The 19,924-nt window shown below is 43.0% G+C and overlaps 1 protein-coding gene across 1 annotated transcript in view; it reads left to right on the top strand.

The window, feature by feature from the left end:
* The window catches only part of LOC102932297 (nardilysin), an 86,376-nt gene that overhangs the window by 57,795 nt on the left and 8,657 nt on the right, over nt 1-19,924 (top strand). Inside the window, exons 18-25 of the mRNA XM_043553148.1 lie at nt 2,974-3,025; nt 4,200-4,350; nt 8,074-8,201; nt 16,087-16,249; nt 17,622-17,653; nt 18,018-18,156; nt 18,772-18,819; nt 19,288-19,340. Coding sequence (XP_043409083.1) covers nt 2,974-3,025; nt 4,200-4,350; nt 8,074-8,201; nt 16,087-16,249; nt 17,622-17,653; nt 18,018-18,156; nt 18,772-18,819; nt 19,288-19,340 — 766 coding nt within the window. The remainder of the gene's footprint in view (nt 1-2,973; nt 3,026-4,199; nt 4,351-8,073; nt 8,202-16,086; nt 16,250-17,621; nt 17,654-18,017; nt 18,157-18,771; nt 18,820-19,287; nt 19,341-19,924) is intronic.

Raw genomic sequence — 19,924 nt, 5'->3', positions numbered from 1 at the left:
TCTGGGGCTGCCCCCAAAAATAAAGACTCCAGGAGACTGGACTTGTTCGGACAGAAAGTTTATTCCTCATCTAGTTTATAGTTGAGGGTGACCAACCACCAGGCCCTCCTTGGCTGCTACAATTTTAATATTTGTCAAATCACGGCCAAGTTTGAGAATGCCCCCCCTCCCCCCCCAAGGTTCCCGTAAAGAATTCCGGGCAATCCTCGATGAGGGCAGAGCCGCTGCCGGGGCGGCCCTTCAAGTGGTGTCTGATGCGCAGACTCCACTGCCTGCACCATGGTGTTCACCATCTCCATATGCCTAGCGTCCTGGTTACTCTTCTCTGGGTTGTCCTCTGAGGCTCAACAGTCGATTTTGGACCTCTCCTTCGATGGCCAGGCCTTGTTTGCAGAGCAGGCGGACAACAAATGACATTGGCTGAAGGACTCCCGAACCACCCTAAAAACCCTGGGGCTCCATGTTCCGGGCCCGGCGCGTAAGCAGTTCAAACCACAACTACCCCAGGGGCAAGGGAGCCAGCCCTGGCAGAACCCGCCGCACAAAAAGCCCAAGGGCTATAGACTGCACACGAGCCACCTGCCACCACCCTCTGCCTGGTCAGGCTCAACCCACTACAAGCAAGGAGCTAAAAAGTCATTTTGAGGGTACGACCGAGGGCGAGCTATCAGTCCAGTTTCTGGATCCGATTTTTCCCAGTTTTTTGCAACCACCTTTCCTTTTTCCTCCCAGTGTGGTTGGCGATAATGCCGTCCCCAGTACAGTGGTGTACGGCTACCCTCTCCAGTTTATTTCCACCCCCCACCCCGTCCCTCTTCAGGGACCCTTCTCACGAGAGTCTTCTCGAGCAAGAGGTTCAGGGGCTCTTAGAGCTGGGGTGGTGGAGGAGGTCCCGCCTCCTTACCAGAACAAGGGTTTCTATTCCCGGTATTTTCTGATCCTAAAGGCCAAGGATGATCTGCGTCCCATCCTGGACCTGTGAGACCTCAACAGATACCTAAAGAAGCTAAAGTTTTGCATGGTCTCCCTGGCCTCCATTATCCCCTCCCTGGATCTGGGAGATTGGTATGCCGCCCTCGACCTGAAAGACGCATACTTTCACTTAGTGATCTTCCCAGGACTCGGATGCTTTCTCCGTTTTACAGTGGGTTTAGCCCACTACCAGTTTGCGGTTGTTCCGTTTGGCCTGGCTATAGCACGAAGGGTGTGTACCAAGTGCATGGCGGTAGTCATGGCCTACCTCAGGCGTCGGGGTATCCAGATTTACGCATACCTCAACGGCTGGCAGGTCAAAGGCAGGTCCAAGGCTCAGGTCCAACACGATGTTGCTGTACTACAAGCCATGTGCCGCTACTTGGGACTATTGGTCAACCACAAAAAGACCACGTTAGTTCCAGTTCAAAGGATAGAATTCATCGGGGCCATGCTCAACTCGACCCGGGCGAGAGCATTCCTACCTTTAGGTTTCAGGCCCTGACGAACCTCATTGCAGAAGTGTCTGCGTTTCCCCTGACAATGGCCAGGGTGTGCCTCCGCCTGCTAGGCCACATGGCAGCTTGCACATATGTGGTCTGCCATGCCAGGCTCCGCATGCGGCCCCTGCAGCAATGGCTGGCGTCGACCTATTCCCAATCCAGGAACCACCTGGAAAAGATCATCACCATCACTGCAGTTGTGGACCGATAGCGAGAAGGTCCTGGAAGGTGTCCCGTTCTACAGTCCTGCTCCATCTGTCGAGCTATAAGACCCTTTGGGTCTTATTTCACCAGATATAAAATGTAGATGACACTTCTCTTCCTTACAGGATTGTTGTGAGGTTTAGCCCATTAATGTTTGTAAAGAGATTTGAGAATGCTGAATGGTAAGTGCTATAGAAGTGTAGATCGTTAAAAATAATGTACCTCTAATACAGTGACATTATAGCTGATGCTACTGTTTTTTCTTATTAGTACAGGGAGAGACTGTAGTATCTCTGATACCACTGTTTAATAATTGCTAACAGGTGTTGATTCTTCTAATGGAGTAAGTGAGGGCCGAATTTGGCACCAAAAGCATCTTACAGGTGACAGTGCCTGAGAGGAAAAGAACCAAACTTGAGTTTGGAGGCCCAGTAGTTTTTAAAAAAACAAACCAACTTCTCTTTTCCCCCTGTAAACTGAGGAAATGTGATCTGGGATCATTAATCATGAAAACGGTTTCCATTTTTGCTGTTCTGTTCAGAAACATGACTCATTTTAATTTTCAGTGAGAAGCTTTTTTAAAATAGGATATGTATATAATTATAGATTTTTTGTTGTTGTTGTTGTACAGCATCTTTAGGTTGTTTTAGAAAGAAAAGTGTAAACTTAATTTATGTAAGCAAACATAATGCAAACATACAAAGATATGGTATTTGCCCTGAGGAATTTTATCCTGTATAAGTATTATTTGTTGTCACCAAAAATGTGTGCTCCTTAAGTATCCTGTAATATAAAGCAATGTTTTGCAAGCTGAAGTACAACTTTATGCTTATCGTTAAATCTTCAGTTAAAAAGATAATATTGAGTAAGTGTTGGAGGGCTAAAATTTCTATGGTGATAACTTAATACAGATAAAAATACCATCTCTGAATAACCATTTATATGTAGTTTATAGAAAATTAACTGGAGATAAGAAATGGTTTGGAGAAAAAAATATGTTTGAAGCTGCCATTGTTTCTACAGGTTTGAGAGGTAGTTGTGTTAGTCTGTATTAGCAAAAAGAACGAGGAGTACTTGTGTCATCTTAGAGACTAACAAATTTATTTGAGCATAAGCTTTCATGGGCTAAAGCCCACTTCATCAGATGCATGTATTTTCCATTGCATGGATCTGATGAAGTGGGCTTTAGCCCACGAAAGCTCAAATAAATTTGTCAGTCTCTAAGTGCCACAAGTACTCCTAGTTCTTTTTATTGTTTCTACAGTTGCTCATGTCAACCTTGTTCAAATTTCAGCTTACATATGTTTCCATCTGATCTCCCCACTGATACAGCAGTCTGCAAAGAGGTAAAGATTTATCTTTCTCTTATCTGTCTTACAGAACAAGATACAACTATAATTGTAGTATAGCATTAGCAGTTAAAATTTGTCTTCAGGTGAAACAAACAACAACCCATAGACCTTCCTTTGAATGAAACAAACCTCAAGATCATAGAAATCACAGAAATGTAGGGCTGGAAGGGACCTCAAGAAGTCATCTTGTCCATCCCCGGTGCTGAGGCAGGATTAAGTATGCCTAGATCATACCTGACAGGTGTTTGTCTAATCTGTTCATAAAACCTCCAATGGTGGGGATTCCACAACCTCTCTGGGTAATTTATTCCAGGACTTAACTATTCTTATGGTTACAGTGCTTTTCCTAATATCCAGCCTAAATCTTCCTTGCTGAAAACTAAGCCAATTACTACTTGTCCTACCCTCGGTGGATATGGAAAACGATTGGTCACCGTCATCTTTATAACAACCTTTTACATATTTGAAATCTGTTATCATGTCCTCTTCAACCTTTTCTTCTCTGAATGAAACATGCCCAATTCTTTCAACCTTTGCTTGTAGGTCATGTTTTCTAAACCTAAATTTTTTTTGTTCTCCTCTGGATTTTATGATTCTGTACATATTAATTCTCCATTATAGCACTTCCAATGCTAAATAAAATTGTGAGTCTCCCAAATGCCTTTACACAAATAGCATTAACACATAATTTTCTATATTAACACCCCAATATTCCACAAACAAATTTTACTGAAAGCTGTCATGTTGCCTAAAAAAGTCCATTATTTATACCAGGTAGGTTTTTACCCGCATATCCTGCAGTAGTTGGCTTGATTGTTATACTGTTTTGAAATACTTGGTAATTTGAATAAGTTTTTCTTTTGATCCAAAAAGATTTTAAATTTTAATCTTAAAAAACTACTAAGTAGCTTTGTGTGCTTACTGAATAAAGAGAAATACAGAACCCTGTCTTTCAGGTTTTTGCTTTGCCCAGAGAAAAATCTCTATAGAAAAATGTTTTTGTACTATTTTAAATTCTAAGTTTTAAATGCTTTTAGCTGCCCAGTGAAATAGTTTATTTCTATTGGACACTTTTTTTATCTGTGTACTCTCGAACCTATTGACTTTAAGGCTGTTTCTTTTCACTATCCCTTGTTGATTCCCACCCTCGCTTTCCTCATTCATACAGTATGGTACTTTTTGAGACTTTTGTAAATATCCTTTCTCACAACCTTGCTGAACCGGCATATGAAGCCAGTGTTGCTCAGTTGGAATATAAACTGGTATCTGGAGAGCATGGTTTAGTCATTCGAGTGAAAGGATTCAATCATAAACTACCTGTAAGTACTATTGCTATGTCCTCCTTACCTTACAGACCAACTAACCTTTTGCTGAATGTCACTTTCTAAACAACTCAAAGGCCTGAAATATTGGTGTCTTAATTTCAATTAATCTATTAATGGTTTTTCAACTATTTATTAATAATAGTTTTGCATACTATTAGTCCAGTTAACTCATGGACTTCCTGAAGAGTCGCTCAGAAACCAGCAGGATTAGTGAGTGCAGATTTGCAGGTTAGCAGGGAGACATTGTGACAAAGATTGATAATGAGCGGGTAGGAAGGGAGAAAGAACCAGTCTCTTTGGTGCATTGGGGCATGAAAATCCAATTAAAAGATTCTAAAAGTAACAAAATAAAGTATGTCAGATTTTATCTTAATCAAAGTTTTTAAAAAGATTATTCTTTAATTGCGTGGAGTGATTAGGATATCTTTGTCATGTAATAGCAAACTAACAATGAATCAGGAAGTTGCCATCTTTGCTCTCTGAGATATATGGACCTTGAGACAGGAGAAGGGCAGCTGAGCATGTGGACACAACAAAGAGGCAGGAGTATTTTAAACATTTTGTAAGGAAAGTTGCTGTTTTGAAAGGTGCCTCACTTTGGTTTAATATTTATATTATGATACCAAATAACAGAAAATATGATGTAGACCTTAAACCTCTACCTTCTTTGTTGTATGCATTTGTGTGCATGCACACAATCAGCTTTCCTTAATAAGATTTGAATGTTTGTTTATCTAGTAGATAAATGTGATTATATCCCATTACATAATGCCTTAGAACACTTATTGAAAAGATATATACTTTTTTTTTCCAAATAGCTAAGTATGCAGATGTGAAGAACTTTAACTTCTAATTTTCTTCTCTTTAAAGCACTGGGTATGTGGAGTTATAAAGAACCTTAATTATAATTTAAGTTTTCATAGTTTTTTGTAAATACTGACCATGTCTTTCTGTGATGTGTGTGTAAATGTAATCATATTAATATCTTTTGGGGTGAGGTTTTTTTTTTTAAAAGGTATGTGTTCAGTGATAAGGTCTGAAGGCCATGGAGATTTGGGGGAGAAAATTAGAAGGGGTGACTCCACTAGGGGGACTGGAGTAGGAGCACAGCTGGTGCACTCCTCAAACAGCTGTGATTTCTGAATAGCCCCTCCAGACAAAGATGGATAAGATACAAGTTCCCCCCGATTGTAGGAGTGTCCTAGAGACCAAGGCAAATGGTGAGGGGGATCTGTGCGGAGGCATAGATACCCCATGTCATGTGAAATTGGAGTGGGAAGCAAAGAACACAGCATGGAAGAGAGCAAGAAGGGTGAGCTACCATCAAGAGAGGGAGCAGATCTGGGTCATGGAGCGTAGCAAGGGAGAGGCATGGTGATGCATTGGCTGGTGGGCAACAGGCAATGCCTAGTAGGCTGTACGGGCAACAGGCTTGATGGGCGTATCAGTTGCTAACTGCTGCTGCCATTGCCTGGATAAGTATAGCTCCTGTTATCAACAGGTGTGTTCTCAACTGCTCTTCTGTGGTACCTGCTGGTGCCTGTGACTGTTGATTATTTGTTCAATATGACAGGGTTACCTATCTACATGAAGAATCTTTGATATGGGATGAACTCCACCCATCGGTGGTGTAGAAGATCAGTTGCAAACTCAGCCGCTGATGACAGGATCCTTACATATTGAGCAAATTATTTTCTTGGTAATGTTAACAGTAGTTCCAGCTCCCATGACTTTTTTTTTTTTGGTGCATAATGGGATTTCAGAAGGTGCTAGAGTTTGTCTCGTGATATCCTCCAGCCCCTTCATGAAGTTGAGCCTGCCAAAAGCTAACAGAATCTCTCCCCTCCCCTTGCCTTTCTCACAGGGATGGAGGAGAGAGCAAAGAGTCCAGCAGCTCAGTGCAGCTCTGCTCCCTCCTTCCTGGTCCGCTCTGCCTGCCATTCTCACCGGAGGGGAGGAGAAGAAGGGAGCAAAGAGCCCAGCAGCTCAGAGCAGCTCTGGCTCCTTCCCTTGCTCCCCGTCCCCTTCTGTGAGAAAAATTGACAGGATGGTACCTTGGCTCCTCCTTCCCATTCTCCCTCCACTGCACCCTGCCTGGGAAGGGAAGAAGGGGGTAAAGAACCCTGGAGCTTGCCCCCCTTAGTCTGCAAAGGGGAAGAGGGAACCCTGCCGCAGCTCCCTTCCCCCCAGGCCTGGGAGAGGAGGGTGAAACCCCTAGAAGGAGCAGAGGTGGTGGTGGGGCAATGGGTTGTGGGGGCTGAACTGAGGAGGCTGGGGACTGATGTGGGTGCTGAACTTGGTGGGGACAGAACTAATGGGGGGATGTGGGAAAAGGATTAATTGCTGGGCAGGGGATGGGTGGACATGGGGTGAGAGCTTCTGCAGCAGGGGCCAAAATCACCTTACCCTATACATTTGTAAGAGTGGGCAACACTAATTCTCTCGCTTACATACACACACTCACTGTAGCTGAGGTCTGGCCTGTCATGAGTAATTAGTATGTGAAGGGAGGCCTCATGTCTGGAAGAATAGAGTTAGGAAGGTAGGATCATTAGGCTGAAAACAGAATGTTTGTGCTAAATAAGATCAGTAACTAGGTTAGTAAGCTAAGAAAACAGAATATCTGAGCCAGCTAAGGTAAGAGGAGAACACCCTGGAAACCACTTACTAACAGTGGAAGAGATAAGTTAGGAATGTAGAGAGAAGGTGAAGAGTAGTTGGAGTGTGGAGAATGCATTACAGAGCATGCTGCACATGGATTCATTCCTGAAAAGTAACCAAGTCAATCCCAAAATGTGTGGTGCATGTAATGTGTAAATGTATATAAAGGAAGAGGTTTTCTGTGTAACATTGGATGTGTGGTACGCCCTATACCCACCATGTACACTTGGGTCTGATCAACTCAATGTAGCTTTTCTGAACGCCAAATAAAGGAGCCTGACTGACGAAATCTAGAGTCAAACTAAGTTTTCTGGATCCCAGAGAACTGGAAGAAGTGCTCTCCCAGAACTGAACAAGGTGTTCTGAATAAACTGAGTGGAGAAGGTCTTAAAGGGAAAATGCATTCATGCAAACACGCGCATGTGCGCACACGGCAGGGGGAGTTCAAAACTCAAAGGACAGACCTAAAAAACCATGTAATCTTCTTTTAAAAACTCATGATTTTCTGAGCCAATCTCATGATTTTTGTGTGTCTGTCTCATGATTTTTAATCTCTTGAAGTTGGCAAAACTGCATTAATTCACCTAAATTACAAACACGGCAGTCAAAATATTTGTGCAGTGTGGGTGAGTTTGACACTAGGAGAATCTTAACTTTCATTTCCTGAGTTTTATGCATTTAATTTATAACACTGCAATAAAACAAACTGTGAATGCATTTTACATTATGAAAAATTAGCTATATAAAAATAGTTCGTTTTCTTTTAAGCTTAATGAGATCCATACAGATTTAACAAAATTCTTCATTGATCTGAATGCTCTGAGCATGAGATGTCCTGGCAGTTGTTAGCTTATTCTTAACCAATTAATGTATTTATTCAAGACCTTATTAGAATGTTTAATAGATCTGTACGGTGCAGTTCACGTAGATCTATGGATTATTAGATGAGCCTCCTTTTTCATATAAGATATAATTTAAAATAATCTTCTCTGGCAAAAAAATATTCTTCTATTTGGTAAAAATGGTTCAGAAAACCATATTTTATTTTCTTTCCAGCTGCTCTTTCAGCTCATCATTGACCACTTGTCTGACTTCAGTTTTACTCCAGCGGTTTTTGAGATGATAACAGAGCAGCTAAAAAAGACTTACTTTAATATTCTGATCAAGCCAGAGATGCTGGCCAAGTGAGTGTCTGTGAGAAGGCTAATTAGATAGACTATAGTGGAATTAAATTTAACATTCGTGTATGGGGGGATGTCAAGGTTCCTCCCCCACTCTGAACTCTAGGGTACAGATGTGGGGACCTGAATGAAAAACCTCCTAAGCTTATCTTTACCAGCTTAGGTCAAAACTTCCCCAAGGTACAAAATATTCCACCCTTTGTCCTTGGATTGGCCGCTACCACCACCAAACAAATACTGGTTACTGGGGAAGAGCTGTTTGGACACGTCTTTCCCCCCAAAATACTTTCCAAAACCTTGCACCCCACTTTCTGGACAAGGTTTGGTAAAAAGCCTCACCAATTTGCCTAGGTGACTACAGACCCAGACCCTTGGATCTTAAGAACAATGAACAATCCTCCCAACACTTGCACCCCCCCTTTCCAGGGAAATGTTGGATAAAAAGCCTCACCAATTTGCATAGGTGACCACAGACCCAAACCCTTGGATCTGAGAACAATGAAAAAAGCATTCAGTTTTCTTACAAGAAGACTTTTAATAGAAATAGAAGTAAATAGAAATAAAGAAATCCCCCCTGTAAAATCAGGATGGTAGATACCTTACAGGGTAATTAGATTCAAAACGTAGAGAACCCCTCTAGGCAAAACCTTAAGTTACAAAAAAGATAGACAGAAATAGTTATTCTATTCAGCACAATTCTTTTCTCAGCCATTTAAAGAAATCATAATCTAACACGTACCTAGCTAGATTACTTACTTAAAAGTTCTAAGACTCCATTCCTGGTCTATCCCCGGCAAAGACAGAATATAGACAGACACACAGACCCTTTGTTTCTCTCCCTCCTCCCAGCTTTTGAAAGTATCTTGTCTCCTCATTGGTCATTTTGGTCAGGTGCCAGCGAGGTTACCTTTAGCTTCTTAACCCTTTACAGGTGAGAGGAGTTTCCCTCTGGCCAGGAGGGATTTTAAAGGGGTTTACCCTTCCCTTTATATTTATGATAGGGGAAAATGCCAAAGAAGCCCACCACAGTATCATTTAACTTCAGAAAGGGGAACTACATAGAAATGAGGAAGCTAGTTAAATGGAAGTTGAAAGGCACAGTCATAAAAGTGAAATGCCTGCAAACTGCATGTAAACTTTAAAAAAAACACCATAATAGAGGCTCAAATTAAATGTATACCCCAAATTAAAAAAACATAGAGGACCAAAAAAGTGCTACCATGGCTAAACAACAAAGTAAAAGAAGCGGTTAGAGGCCAAAAGGCATCCATTAAAAACTGGAAGTTAAATCCTACTGAAGAAAATAGAAAGGAGCATAAATTCTCACAAATCAAGTGTAAACGCACAGTTAGGCAGGCCAGAAAAGAATTTGAAGAGCAACTACCTAAAGCCTCAAAGATTAAAAGTAATTTTTTTTTAAGTACTCCAGTAGCAGGAAGCCTGCCAAGCAATCAGTGGGGTCACTGGATGATCAAGGTGCTAAAGGAAGATAAGGCCGTTGTGGAAAAGCTAAATGAATTCTTTGCATCATTTTTCACTACAGAGGCTGTGAGGGAAATTCCTACACCTAAGCCATTCTTTTTCAGTGACAAATCTGAGGAACTGTCCCAAATTGAGATGTTAGTAGAGGAGGTTTTGAAACAAATTGATAAAGTAAACAGTAAAAAGACACCAGGACCAGATGGTATTCACCCAAGAGTTCTGAAGGAACTCAAATATGAAATTTCAGAACCGCTAAGTGTGGTATGTAAATCAGCTTCTGTACCAGATGACTGAAGGATTGCTAATATGACATCAATTTTTAAAAAAAGGTTCCAGAGGTGATCCTGGCAATTACAGTACAGGCCGGTAAACCTAACTTCAGTACCAGGCAAATTGATTAAAACTATAGTAAAGAACAGAATTATCAGACACCTAGATGAACTGGATTGGTTGGGGAAGAGTCAACACAGCTTTTGAACAGGAAAATCATGCCTCAGTTTATTAGAATTCTTGGAGGGGGTCAACAAACATCTGGACAAGGGTGATCCAATGGATAGAGTGTACTTGGCCTGTCAGAAAGCCTTTGACAAGATCCCTCAGCAGAGGTTCTTAAGCAAAGTAAGCAGTCCTGGGATAAGAGGGAATGTCCTCTCATGGATCAGTAATTGGTTAAAAGATAGGTAACAAAAGGTAGGAATAAATGGTCAGTTTTCAGAATGGAGAGAGAGAGGTAAATAGCGGTATCTTCCAGGGATCTGTACTGGGACCAGTGCTGTTCAACATATTCATAAATGATCTGGAAAAGGGGGTAAACAGTGAGGTGGCAAAATTTGCAGACAGTACAAAATTATTCAAGATAGCTAAGTCCAAAGCAGACTGCAAAGAGTTACAAAGGAATCTCACAAAACTGGGTGACTGGGCAACAGGCTGGAAGATGAAATTCAGTGTTGATAAATGGAAAGTAATGCACATTGGAAAACATAGTCCCAACTATTCATACAAAATGATGGGATCTAAATTAGCTGATTTCAAGGATGAGATCTTGGAGATGATATAGATATTTATCTGAAAACAATCCTCAATGTGTAGCAGCAGTCAAAAAAGCTAACAGAATTTTAGGAATTACTAGGAAGGGGATAGATAATGAGACAGAAAATATCATAATGCAATTATATAAACCCATGGAATGCCCACACTTTGAATATTGAATGCAGTTCTGGTCGTCCCATCTCAAAAAAAGATATATTAAAATTGGAAAAGGTACAGAGAAGGGCAACAAAAATGATTAAGTATATGGAACAGCTTCCATCTGAGGAGAGATGAAAGAAGACTGGGCATTTTCAGCTTGGAAAAGGTACGAGTGAGGGGGGAATATGATAGAGGTCTACAAAATCATGAATGGTGTGGAGAAAGTGAGTGATGTGGTGTTTACTTCTTCACATATCACAAGAACCAGGGGTCACCCAATGAAATTAGTGGGCAGCAGGTTTAAAACAAACAAAAGGAATTCTTCACACAACGCACAGTAAACCTGTGGAGCTCATTGCATGGGAAAGTTTGAAGACCAAAATTATAATGGTGTTCAAAATAGAATGCAAGTTCCTGGAGGATAGGTCCATCAATGGCTATTAGCCAAGATGATCAGGGCTCCAATCCAATGCTTTGGGTGTCCCTAGCCTCTTGACTGCCAAAAGCTGAGAGAGGACGACCGGTGATGGATCACTCAATGATTGCCTGTTCTGTTTATTCCCTTTGAAACACCAGGTATTGGCCACTGTCAAAAGACAGGATACTGGGCTAGATGGACTACTGGTCTGACCCAGTATGGCCGTTCTTTTGTTCATATCTGTACCTACCTAGAAACAAGTCTTTTGGATTACGAATTGGGGAAAAGAATTTTTTTTCATTCCATGCCCCACCCCCCAAATAATTATGGTTCTTGAGTGGCCTCTGCATATTCCCGTTTGTGGGATCAAGATGCCTATGCTACAATCTTCCGGAATCTTCTGAAAAGCGGTGTCCTTTGCGGCCACTTGCCCATTTCCCCTTTTTATCTTGGAAGGTCCTATTACCCGGGGTTTTCAGAACCCAAAGCAGTTTAGTTATCTGTTTCTCTCCAGGCGGTCAGCAATAAATCAGTGGGGCACAGCTCATCTCTCTGATAAATAATTGGCACAAGCTAAAGTTCTTCTTAGAGTGCTTGCTCATGTCCATTCCATATTAGGTATATGTGCTCGCCACATGCACCGGTGCCAGAAGTTTTTCCCTCAGCAATATCCGTAGGGGACCGGCTTTGGCACCCTCTGGAGTGGCGCCCATATGGCAAGGTATAACGGGCGCCGCCAGCTCCCCCCACCCTTAGTTCATTTTTGCCGCCAGTGATGTTGCTGGAACATCTGCTGCTTCGGCTAGCATTGGTTCCTTCTCTGTTCTTGCGAACTTTGAAATCCTGTAAAATAGTTATATATAGTTAGTAGTTTCTTAGTTACCCTGAGTAGTAGTTCTCGAACTCTTCGTTAGTCTGGACGGGACCCTGCTGGGGATCAGGCCATGCCCCAGTCCCCAGGCTTTAAGCCCTGCAATCGCTGCAAATGGCCTATGCCCATCAGCAATCCACATACCAGCTGCCTAAGGTGCTTAGGTTAAGGACACATAAATGACAAGTTCTGTATCTGCAAGTCCTTCAAACCTAGGACAAAGAAGGAGCACGATATCTCTCTAAGGGCATTCCTAATGGAGTTGGCACTCACTCCGATAAAGGAGCAGCGGTGTGACTCCGCACCGAGCACCATGGCCTCTGTGCGCAGTGCTCTCTTGGCACCGTCCACGAGCTGGCACCAGTCTCCCTCCACGGCTCCAGTCAAGAAGCCGAAAAAGACTGTGAGGGGAAGATCTCCTACCTCCCACCAGGGAAAGGAAAGGGCAAGGGGAGCCAAGATCCGTGTCGGGCAGCTCAACATCCCCCTCGGGAAGTTGGGCTCCCGCTCAAGTCAAGCAGTGCAGCCCATACCATGCTTTGCCTGTGACTCCAGATAGTGATGCAGACCCCAGACAGCTTCAGGTGCCATTGACGCCTGAAGCCCTTAAAGTTTTGTTCTCGATAGGGTCTAAGCAAGGACTCCCTCTCTGATGCCTTCCTCCTGTCATGGTCAGGGAGCCTGATGTACCTGTTCCCTCTGATTCTGTTAATCAGCAGGGCCCTGGCAAAGTTCAAGAGAGACAAGGTACAGGTTGTCATGATCGCCCCAACCTGGCCTCGCAAGCCCTGGTTCAGCACTCTCACGAGCCTGTCAGCGGCTCCTCCCTGGCCCCTGCTCAACCGATCAGACCTGCTGTCACAGGACCATGGTCAACTCCTACACCCCAACCTCGGGTCCCTTCACCTCTCAGCGAGGATGCTGAGTGGCTGATTCCGGAGGAGTGGACCTGTTCAGAAGGAGTGCAATAGGTCCTCCTGGAAAGTAGGAAACCCTCAACTAGACTGACTTACCTGGCCAAGTGGACGAGGTTTGCCCTGGGCATCCGAACGGGGCATCTCTCCCTCGCATTCCTCCATACAGACTGTCCTGGACTACCTGCTTCATTTGAGGAACCAGGGCCTGGTGCACTCTTCCATTAGAGTGCATCTCGTGGCCATCTCCACTTTCATCCACTGATCGAAGGACAGACAGTGTTTTCCCATGACATGACAGTCAGATTCCTGAAGGGGCTTGAGAGACTCTTCCCACAGGTATGAGCCCCTGTCCCGCAGTGGGATCTTAACTTGGTCCTCTTTAGGCTCACCAGCTTGCACTTTTAGCCGCTGGGTTCCTGCTCCCTTTCCCATCTGTCATGGAAGGTCGCGTTGCTGGTGGCAATGACGTCAGCAAGACGGGTCTCTAAAATTAAAGCCTTGACCTCAGAACCTCCGTACATGGTCTTCTACAAAGATAAGGTTCAGTAGCAGCCCCACCCAGCCTTCCTGATAAAGGTGGTCTCCACTTTCCATGTGACCTAAGACATCTTCCTCCCGGTGTTCTGTCCCAGACCGTACGAGGAGAGGTGTCTTCGTGCCCTGGACATCCGAAGGGCCTTGGCTTTCTACTTAGAATGTACGAAGCCTTTCCGAAAATTGACTCAACTCGTCGTCGCTACAGCGGATAGGATCAAGGGTCACCCGGTGTCCTCTCAGAGGATTTCCAATTGGATTACCTCATGCATAAAGATTTGTTACAACCTGGTGGGGGTTCTGCTGCTGCCGATCATCAGAGCTCACTCAACAAGAGCACAGGCGTCTTCAGCGGCCTTCCTGGCGCACATCCCTTTCCCAGACATCTGTAGAGTCCCAACGTGGTCATCTGTTCACACATTTACCGCTCATTATGCTATCACTCATCAGGCCAGGGATGATGCTGGGTTTGGCAGAGCTGTGTTGCAATCTACATGTCCATGAACTCCTACCCACCTCCGGGGTACTGCTTGGGAGTCACCTAATATGGAATGGATGTGAGCAAGCGCTTGAAGAAGAAAAGACAGTTACCTTTTCTGTTACTGGTGTTCTTCGAGATGTTGCTCATGTCCATTCAGTGACCTGCTCTCCTTCCCCGCTGTCGGAGTTTCCGACAAGAAGGAACTGATGGTGGGGGGGAGCCGGTGGTGCCCCTTATACCATGCCATGTGGGCGCCACTCCAGAGGGAGCCAGAGCCCGTCCCCTATAGATACTGCTGAGGGAAAAACTTCCAGCATCGGTGCACGTGGCGAGCACGTACACCTAATATAGAATGAACATAATATGGAATGGACACGAGCAACACATCTCAAAGAACACCAGTTACGGAAAAGATAACTGTCTTTGCTTTCACCGAAAATGACTTTTTTTTTTTTTTTAGATCTCCAGCTGACCCATACATATGCTGTTGTAGTAGGTTTAGAGCATCTTAAAACATTTTTATTTACTTAAATCCAAGAGATGGTTTTGAGGAATCAGCAGCCAGGCTTCGGGGGGGCCCATCTTCTATCTAGCTGCTGGTGAACTTAGATATCAGATCCTGGCCCAAAGAAAACTTCCTTGAACTGCTCCAAAGCACCCTTTCTACTAAACTCTTTATACATTTTGTCCAGACAAAGTGCATAATTCATAATAGCCTCTAATAGTCTAACAATTTCTCTAGTAACAGACAATAACAGTTCATTATTCTCCTTAGCACCAAAGCATTTCTAGTCATAACAACAATAAACTTCCAAATTAGAGGCACCTAAAACCAAGGTCTTTGTCTAAACATTCCCTCTATTTTAATGGAACCTTCACTTTTTGTCCCAACCTTCCATTCTGATAGAAAAATTGCAAACATGCAGCTATTTGATGTTTGGTTTTCAGCTGACAGTGGCTGAACACACAAGATAGCTGACTATAGTACTGTCAAATTCTGGGGCATACACAGTAATATCAAATTCAGGGGCTACAGTTAATTGTGTGCTACTGCACTTGTAATCGGAGATTTGTGGTAGCAGTGCGTGGTTGGGTTGTACATGTGCTGTCCCCATCTTGCGCTGCCACAGGCGGTTACATAGTGCTGTGCAACCAACCCCCCCCTCAGTTCCTTCTCTGCTGCCTTTGGCTTTGCCTTTCCGATTTTGAACATCCTTTTTGAAGTGTGGACACCAGAACCGGACACAGTATTCCAATAATCGTCTTATCAATGGTTCATACCTCCTCCCTACATCCAAGAATCACATTAGCCCTCATAGCATATTTGGGTTCACTTCTATTTCCTCCAGGCTTGATATTGCTGGGAGATGCTGGGGGGGGGGAGGAGGAGAGGGAGGGAGGTAGAGTTGGCTTCAGCTCTTACTGGTTGGACCCTATAATTAACCCTCTGCCTGTTCAGTTTTCAAATATATAGAGTGAAAATTTAAGATGTTTTTATTAATATGTTCTTCTGTTGTTTAAACAGCCTATGCTACTCTGCAATTCTGCTTCTGATGACAGCTCACTTTGTGGAGTTCCTATAGCTGGCTGAGTAACATTGTGGGTTAAAAAACACTAGCAGTCTGAAATAGAGGTCCACAGAGTTAAATAAGTGGCCTAGAAAAGAAAAACAATCTGCGTTATGACACATCCTGGCAAAATTCAAAAGCAGTGTACAGTTGTTATCCTGGGAACCAGTATTTAAGTCTTCCCCCAGGGATATTCCAAAGCAGTTGTGCCACTGAGGGCTCAGGTTACCCGAGACATTTTGGAGCTGAGGTAGGACTGAAGCTCTAGGGCAGATTAACCAGTACTTTGGTATTTCTGGATAGGATTAGCTGAAATTGTGCTGGTCACAGAGCTTGGATAGAAGTAGTTCAGGATTTAAAGTCCCTATTGGGCAACACATTCTGAATTGACACTTAATTAAAACTATTCTTTTTTGTTGTTTATTACAGAGATGTGCATTCTTTAATTTTGGAGCATGGCAAGTGGTCTATGATAGATAGATACAGGAGATTAATGAAGGGCCTTTACACTGAGTCCCTCTCATCCTTTGTTAAGGGCTTCAAATCACATCTATATGTGGAGGGGCTAGTGCAAGGAAACGTCACAAGCAGAGTGAGTACTATTCTCAGCAGCTGAAGCTTGAAGTCTATATTAGTTGGTCAAACCACCACTTTTAGAAGTTGTTCAAGCACAGTTGCCACAAACCGCATTTATAACACTGTTTTGCCAGCCTATAACTTTGCTTGTTATACTAGAAGTTTTAGGGGTATCTCACGCCAGTGCAACTTACCCTGTTAACCTATGGGACAGCAAATGTAGACTGGCCACTGCTGATTTTCCCCCCATGTTGTTTAAATATGCTCAGTAATGTTTAAACTGCGTGGTGGTAAAAAAGGCCAAAGCCTGTTCGCACTTGTGCTCCCAGTGTTTGTTACCAGTGGAGCTCCCCTGGTGCTGGTATAACTGTGGAAAACTTCTCTAAAACTGCCAATGTAGGTACAGCCTATGTAGCAAAGTCAAACCATGTTAAGCCTCGCTAGGGTCCAGTTCTGTTATCTTTACTCGTACAAAACTCCTATTGAAGTCAGTGAAGGCTTTTTCCTGGGGACTGCTGGATCCAGCCATAGGTCTGATCTAGTCTAACTGGCTTTTTTAAACATGGATATAACAGGGTTTGGCCCCACTGATGCAGTGTCGCAAACGTGTGGTCAGTGAGTATGGTGCATGAACCCATTTGCTGTCTTCACTTTGTGTTCATCAGTTTTTCCTTGATCGGTAACATTTGTCCTTAGATTGTCAAGCCTTTTGGGAAATACACCCCTATATTGGTGGGAGTGGGGATTCTTGTAACGACAAACATGGGCATCAGCTGTTAGGAGAAATTGAGGGTTAGTGATGGATGGGTATTATGGAGTGTTTGAGATGTTTTGCACTAAGTGCTGTAGTTTGTGAGCTAAATGAATTTCAGGACCCTGGATGCCCTGCAGTTGCACAGCGAGGTCCTGCAGCACTTACCATAAACAGCTGTTTTTCTCTTGTTTGTTGGCACTGCCTCAGCAAGGGCCCAAGCTGCTCTTTCGCAGATTCCCACTGACTCCTTTTGTGCATATCCCTTGAAGCTTAGAGTCTCAGCAGACTCTGTAAATCGTTTCTCTCATTTCCTTTCTTCTTTCCTGTCTTCCACACTGGCCTTGTTGAGAGGCTACAAACTCCCAAACAAGAGACTGGATTGGAGATGTCTGTTTCTTCCCACAGAATAACATAGATGAGACCATGCTGTCACCTTGTAGGGGAAGTGAGAGACTTGTTGCTGGGCTAACCTCTAGCCAAAATGCTGTACTATGTGGCGAAGCTGGGGAGGACTGCACAGTTCTGTATTTGCTGGCCCCTTTCTGGATGGATGTAGAATGTATTGGAGCTGATGCTTAAAGGGCTAATAATCCCATTCTTCTAAATAAAGCTATGTTTATGTTTTATCTCCTAGGAATCAAAGGATTTTCTGAATTATGTTGTTCTGTGAGTATCTCTCTTTGGTTCTTTCACCTTTCACCCTTGGGAACTATAATTATATTACAAAGTTATAAGTCATGGTTAACATTTACTTTTCTTTTGTGGAGAGGAGAAGAATGTTGTAAACAGTTGAAATTTCCTTTTTTTTTAAAAGAAATGTATAACTATAGTGTCACTGTTTTCTGGAAATCTTCTGGTTCAGATCTGATGGTGGTTCAAGTAGGATGTGATTTTAGATTTGTTGTAGAAGGGGGAGGGGATTGAAGCTGTTTTGAGTATTGAGGCACCTAGATTATGAAGATTATGGTTCTTTGTTTTGGGTTAAGGAATGGACAAGTGTTTGACACTTTGCTGTTTGGACTCCCTTCAGAAAACTGCAATTCTTTCCCTTGCCACACCCATGTCCTGTTCAATTTCGGGTGGTAGACCTGCCAAACACACACCTACTCTGCAAGGTGAAAACCCTTAACAGAGGTGATGCCAACTCTGAAGTGACAGTCTATTATCAGGTAATGTGTTAAACATTTGAGTATACTCATTTATTTTCATTGTGATGACTGCTGCTACTTGTTGTGCAGTCTGGATTAGGAAAGCCATCAGCATAAAAATTCTCCAACCATTATTTTAAGAATATGTCTTGAATTCTAGTCATCCCATAAACACATGAACAAGGCCCAAGTTTCTAAAAACTTTTAATGAAGTTATAGTCTGTATTATTTTGTGAAAATTGTAGATCTATTATGCCTTATGCAGGCCTGTTGCATCCACTTCCATCGTGATATTGCCTTCCTTCCTCACCTTTTCTCCCACAGATTGTGCCTGTTGATGCCCCCTATTCTTTGATTACCTCAAGATTGTGTTTTCACCCATTCTGGTCCCTTTGCCATGAGCAGCCCTTGTCTTCCACTCAGAGGGCTTCTTTGAGGACACATTGGAGGCCAGAAAGTCAGATTGCTTTTTTTAAATTGCAATGTCCTTAATGGTGCAATCGTCTCTGAATGGTGCGCGCTCGCTCGCTCTCTCTCTCTCTCTCTCTCAAAAAGGCCTCTCTAGTAACTTGGACCATAGCTCTTAGCTCCATGAGAAACCCCTAAACTGTTTTCAATTAATGTTTTTGGTTTTAGTCTGGGGCTAGGAGTTTAAGAGAATACACCCTTATGGAGCTGCTTGTGGTAAGTTTTGTTCATTTCCTAATAACGCTTGAGTGTTTATTAATGTGTGTCCATAGAGGGAGTACCTGTGTCCTATACATGACAGTGTCTGCCATGAAAACAATGGCTGGTGTCAAGATGAGACTACAGATCTTAATGATACATGTGACCCACTTGAATTAGCCTTTTATTTCTCCTATAAGTGTTTGGGGAAACCCAATGAGTGGTTTCACTCATGAACTCAGTGGAGTAAACTTTCTTCCTATAAAACTTCCTGAATATCAGGATATCTTGTAATCCGGTTACATGGTTATAGTTTTACTCCATGCTAATTTCTTTCTGGGGCGAGGGGATTCATTGAGGTTTAGGTTTTACATTGTTTCTTGTTTTGATAATTTTTCGGTACTAAGTCTGAGTGAAAGCAGCCATTGTGGGATATCTGTTGCTGTAAGTATGAATGTCTTCTGACTGAACTCATGCTGTATTCAGATGCACATGGAGGAGCCTTGCTTCAACTTCCTACGAACCAAGCAAACCCTTGGGTGAGTTCACTGCATTGGGTACAGCTCCTGTTCAGCTACTTTATCATATATGATGAGTCCTGTGTACTTTGTTACTCTGGAAACTCCCTACTGCATGATAACTAACTCCTGACACAGTGTGGCTGAAAGTACAGTGTAACATACTAAAGCCAAAACCACGAATTTCTTTGGTGCCATGTGAAAATGGCAAGGTTATGTGCAGTAAAGCTCCTCTAAACTGGTCAATTATCAGAAAAAATAATTGTCAGCAAGGGCTTGTCCTCCAGGTTAGAGTCCATAACCAGAAGGTAACATAATTTTGACTAAGCAGAAGACTATCTGTTTAGCTTGGTGATCAACATTGACTCTGGCTGTGGAACTAGACTTCCTCAAAAGTAACATGCCTTCACTCTGTCTTCCAAGTAGCCACCACTATAGCTTTCCCAGGACCACATATGTAAAGGGTGGGGATTGCTGAACTTGAATTAACTCCTGTCACAACTGCAGCTACAACCCGTTCTACTTAGGCTCTTTACTGTGAACTAAGAGGCTCCAATAACCCTGACTGCACAGTACCTGGACTATAGGTAATGGTATGATTATGT

Source organism: Chelonia mydas, chromosome 8 (genome assembly GCF_015237465.2).
Source record: "Chelonia mydas isolate rCheMyd1 chromosome 8, rCheMyd1.pri.v2, whole genome shotgun sequence".
In the NCBI taxonomy this organism is placed as follows: Eukaryota; Metazoa; Chordata; order Testudines; family Cheloniidae; genus Chelonia; species Chelonia mydas.
This window is presented reverse-complemented; position numbering and strand designations above follow the sequence as displayed.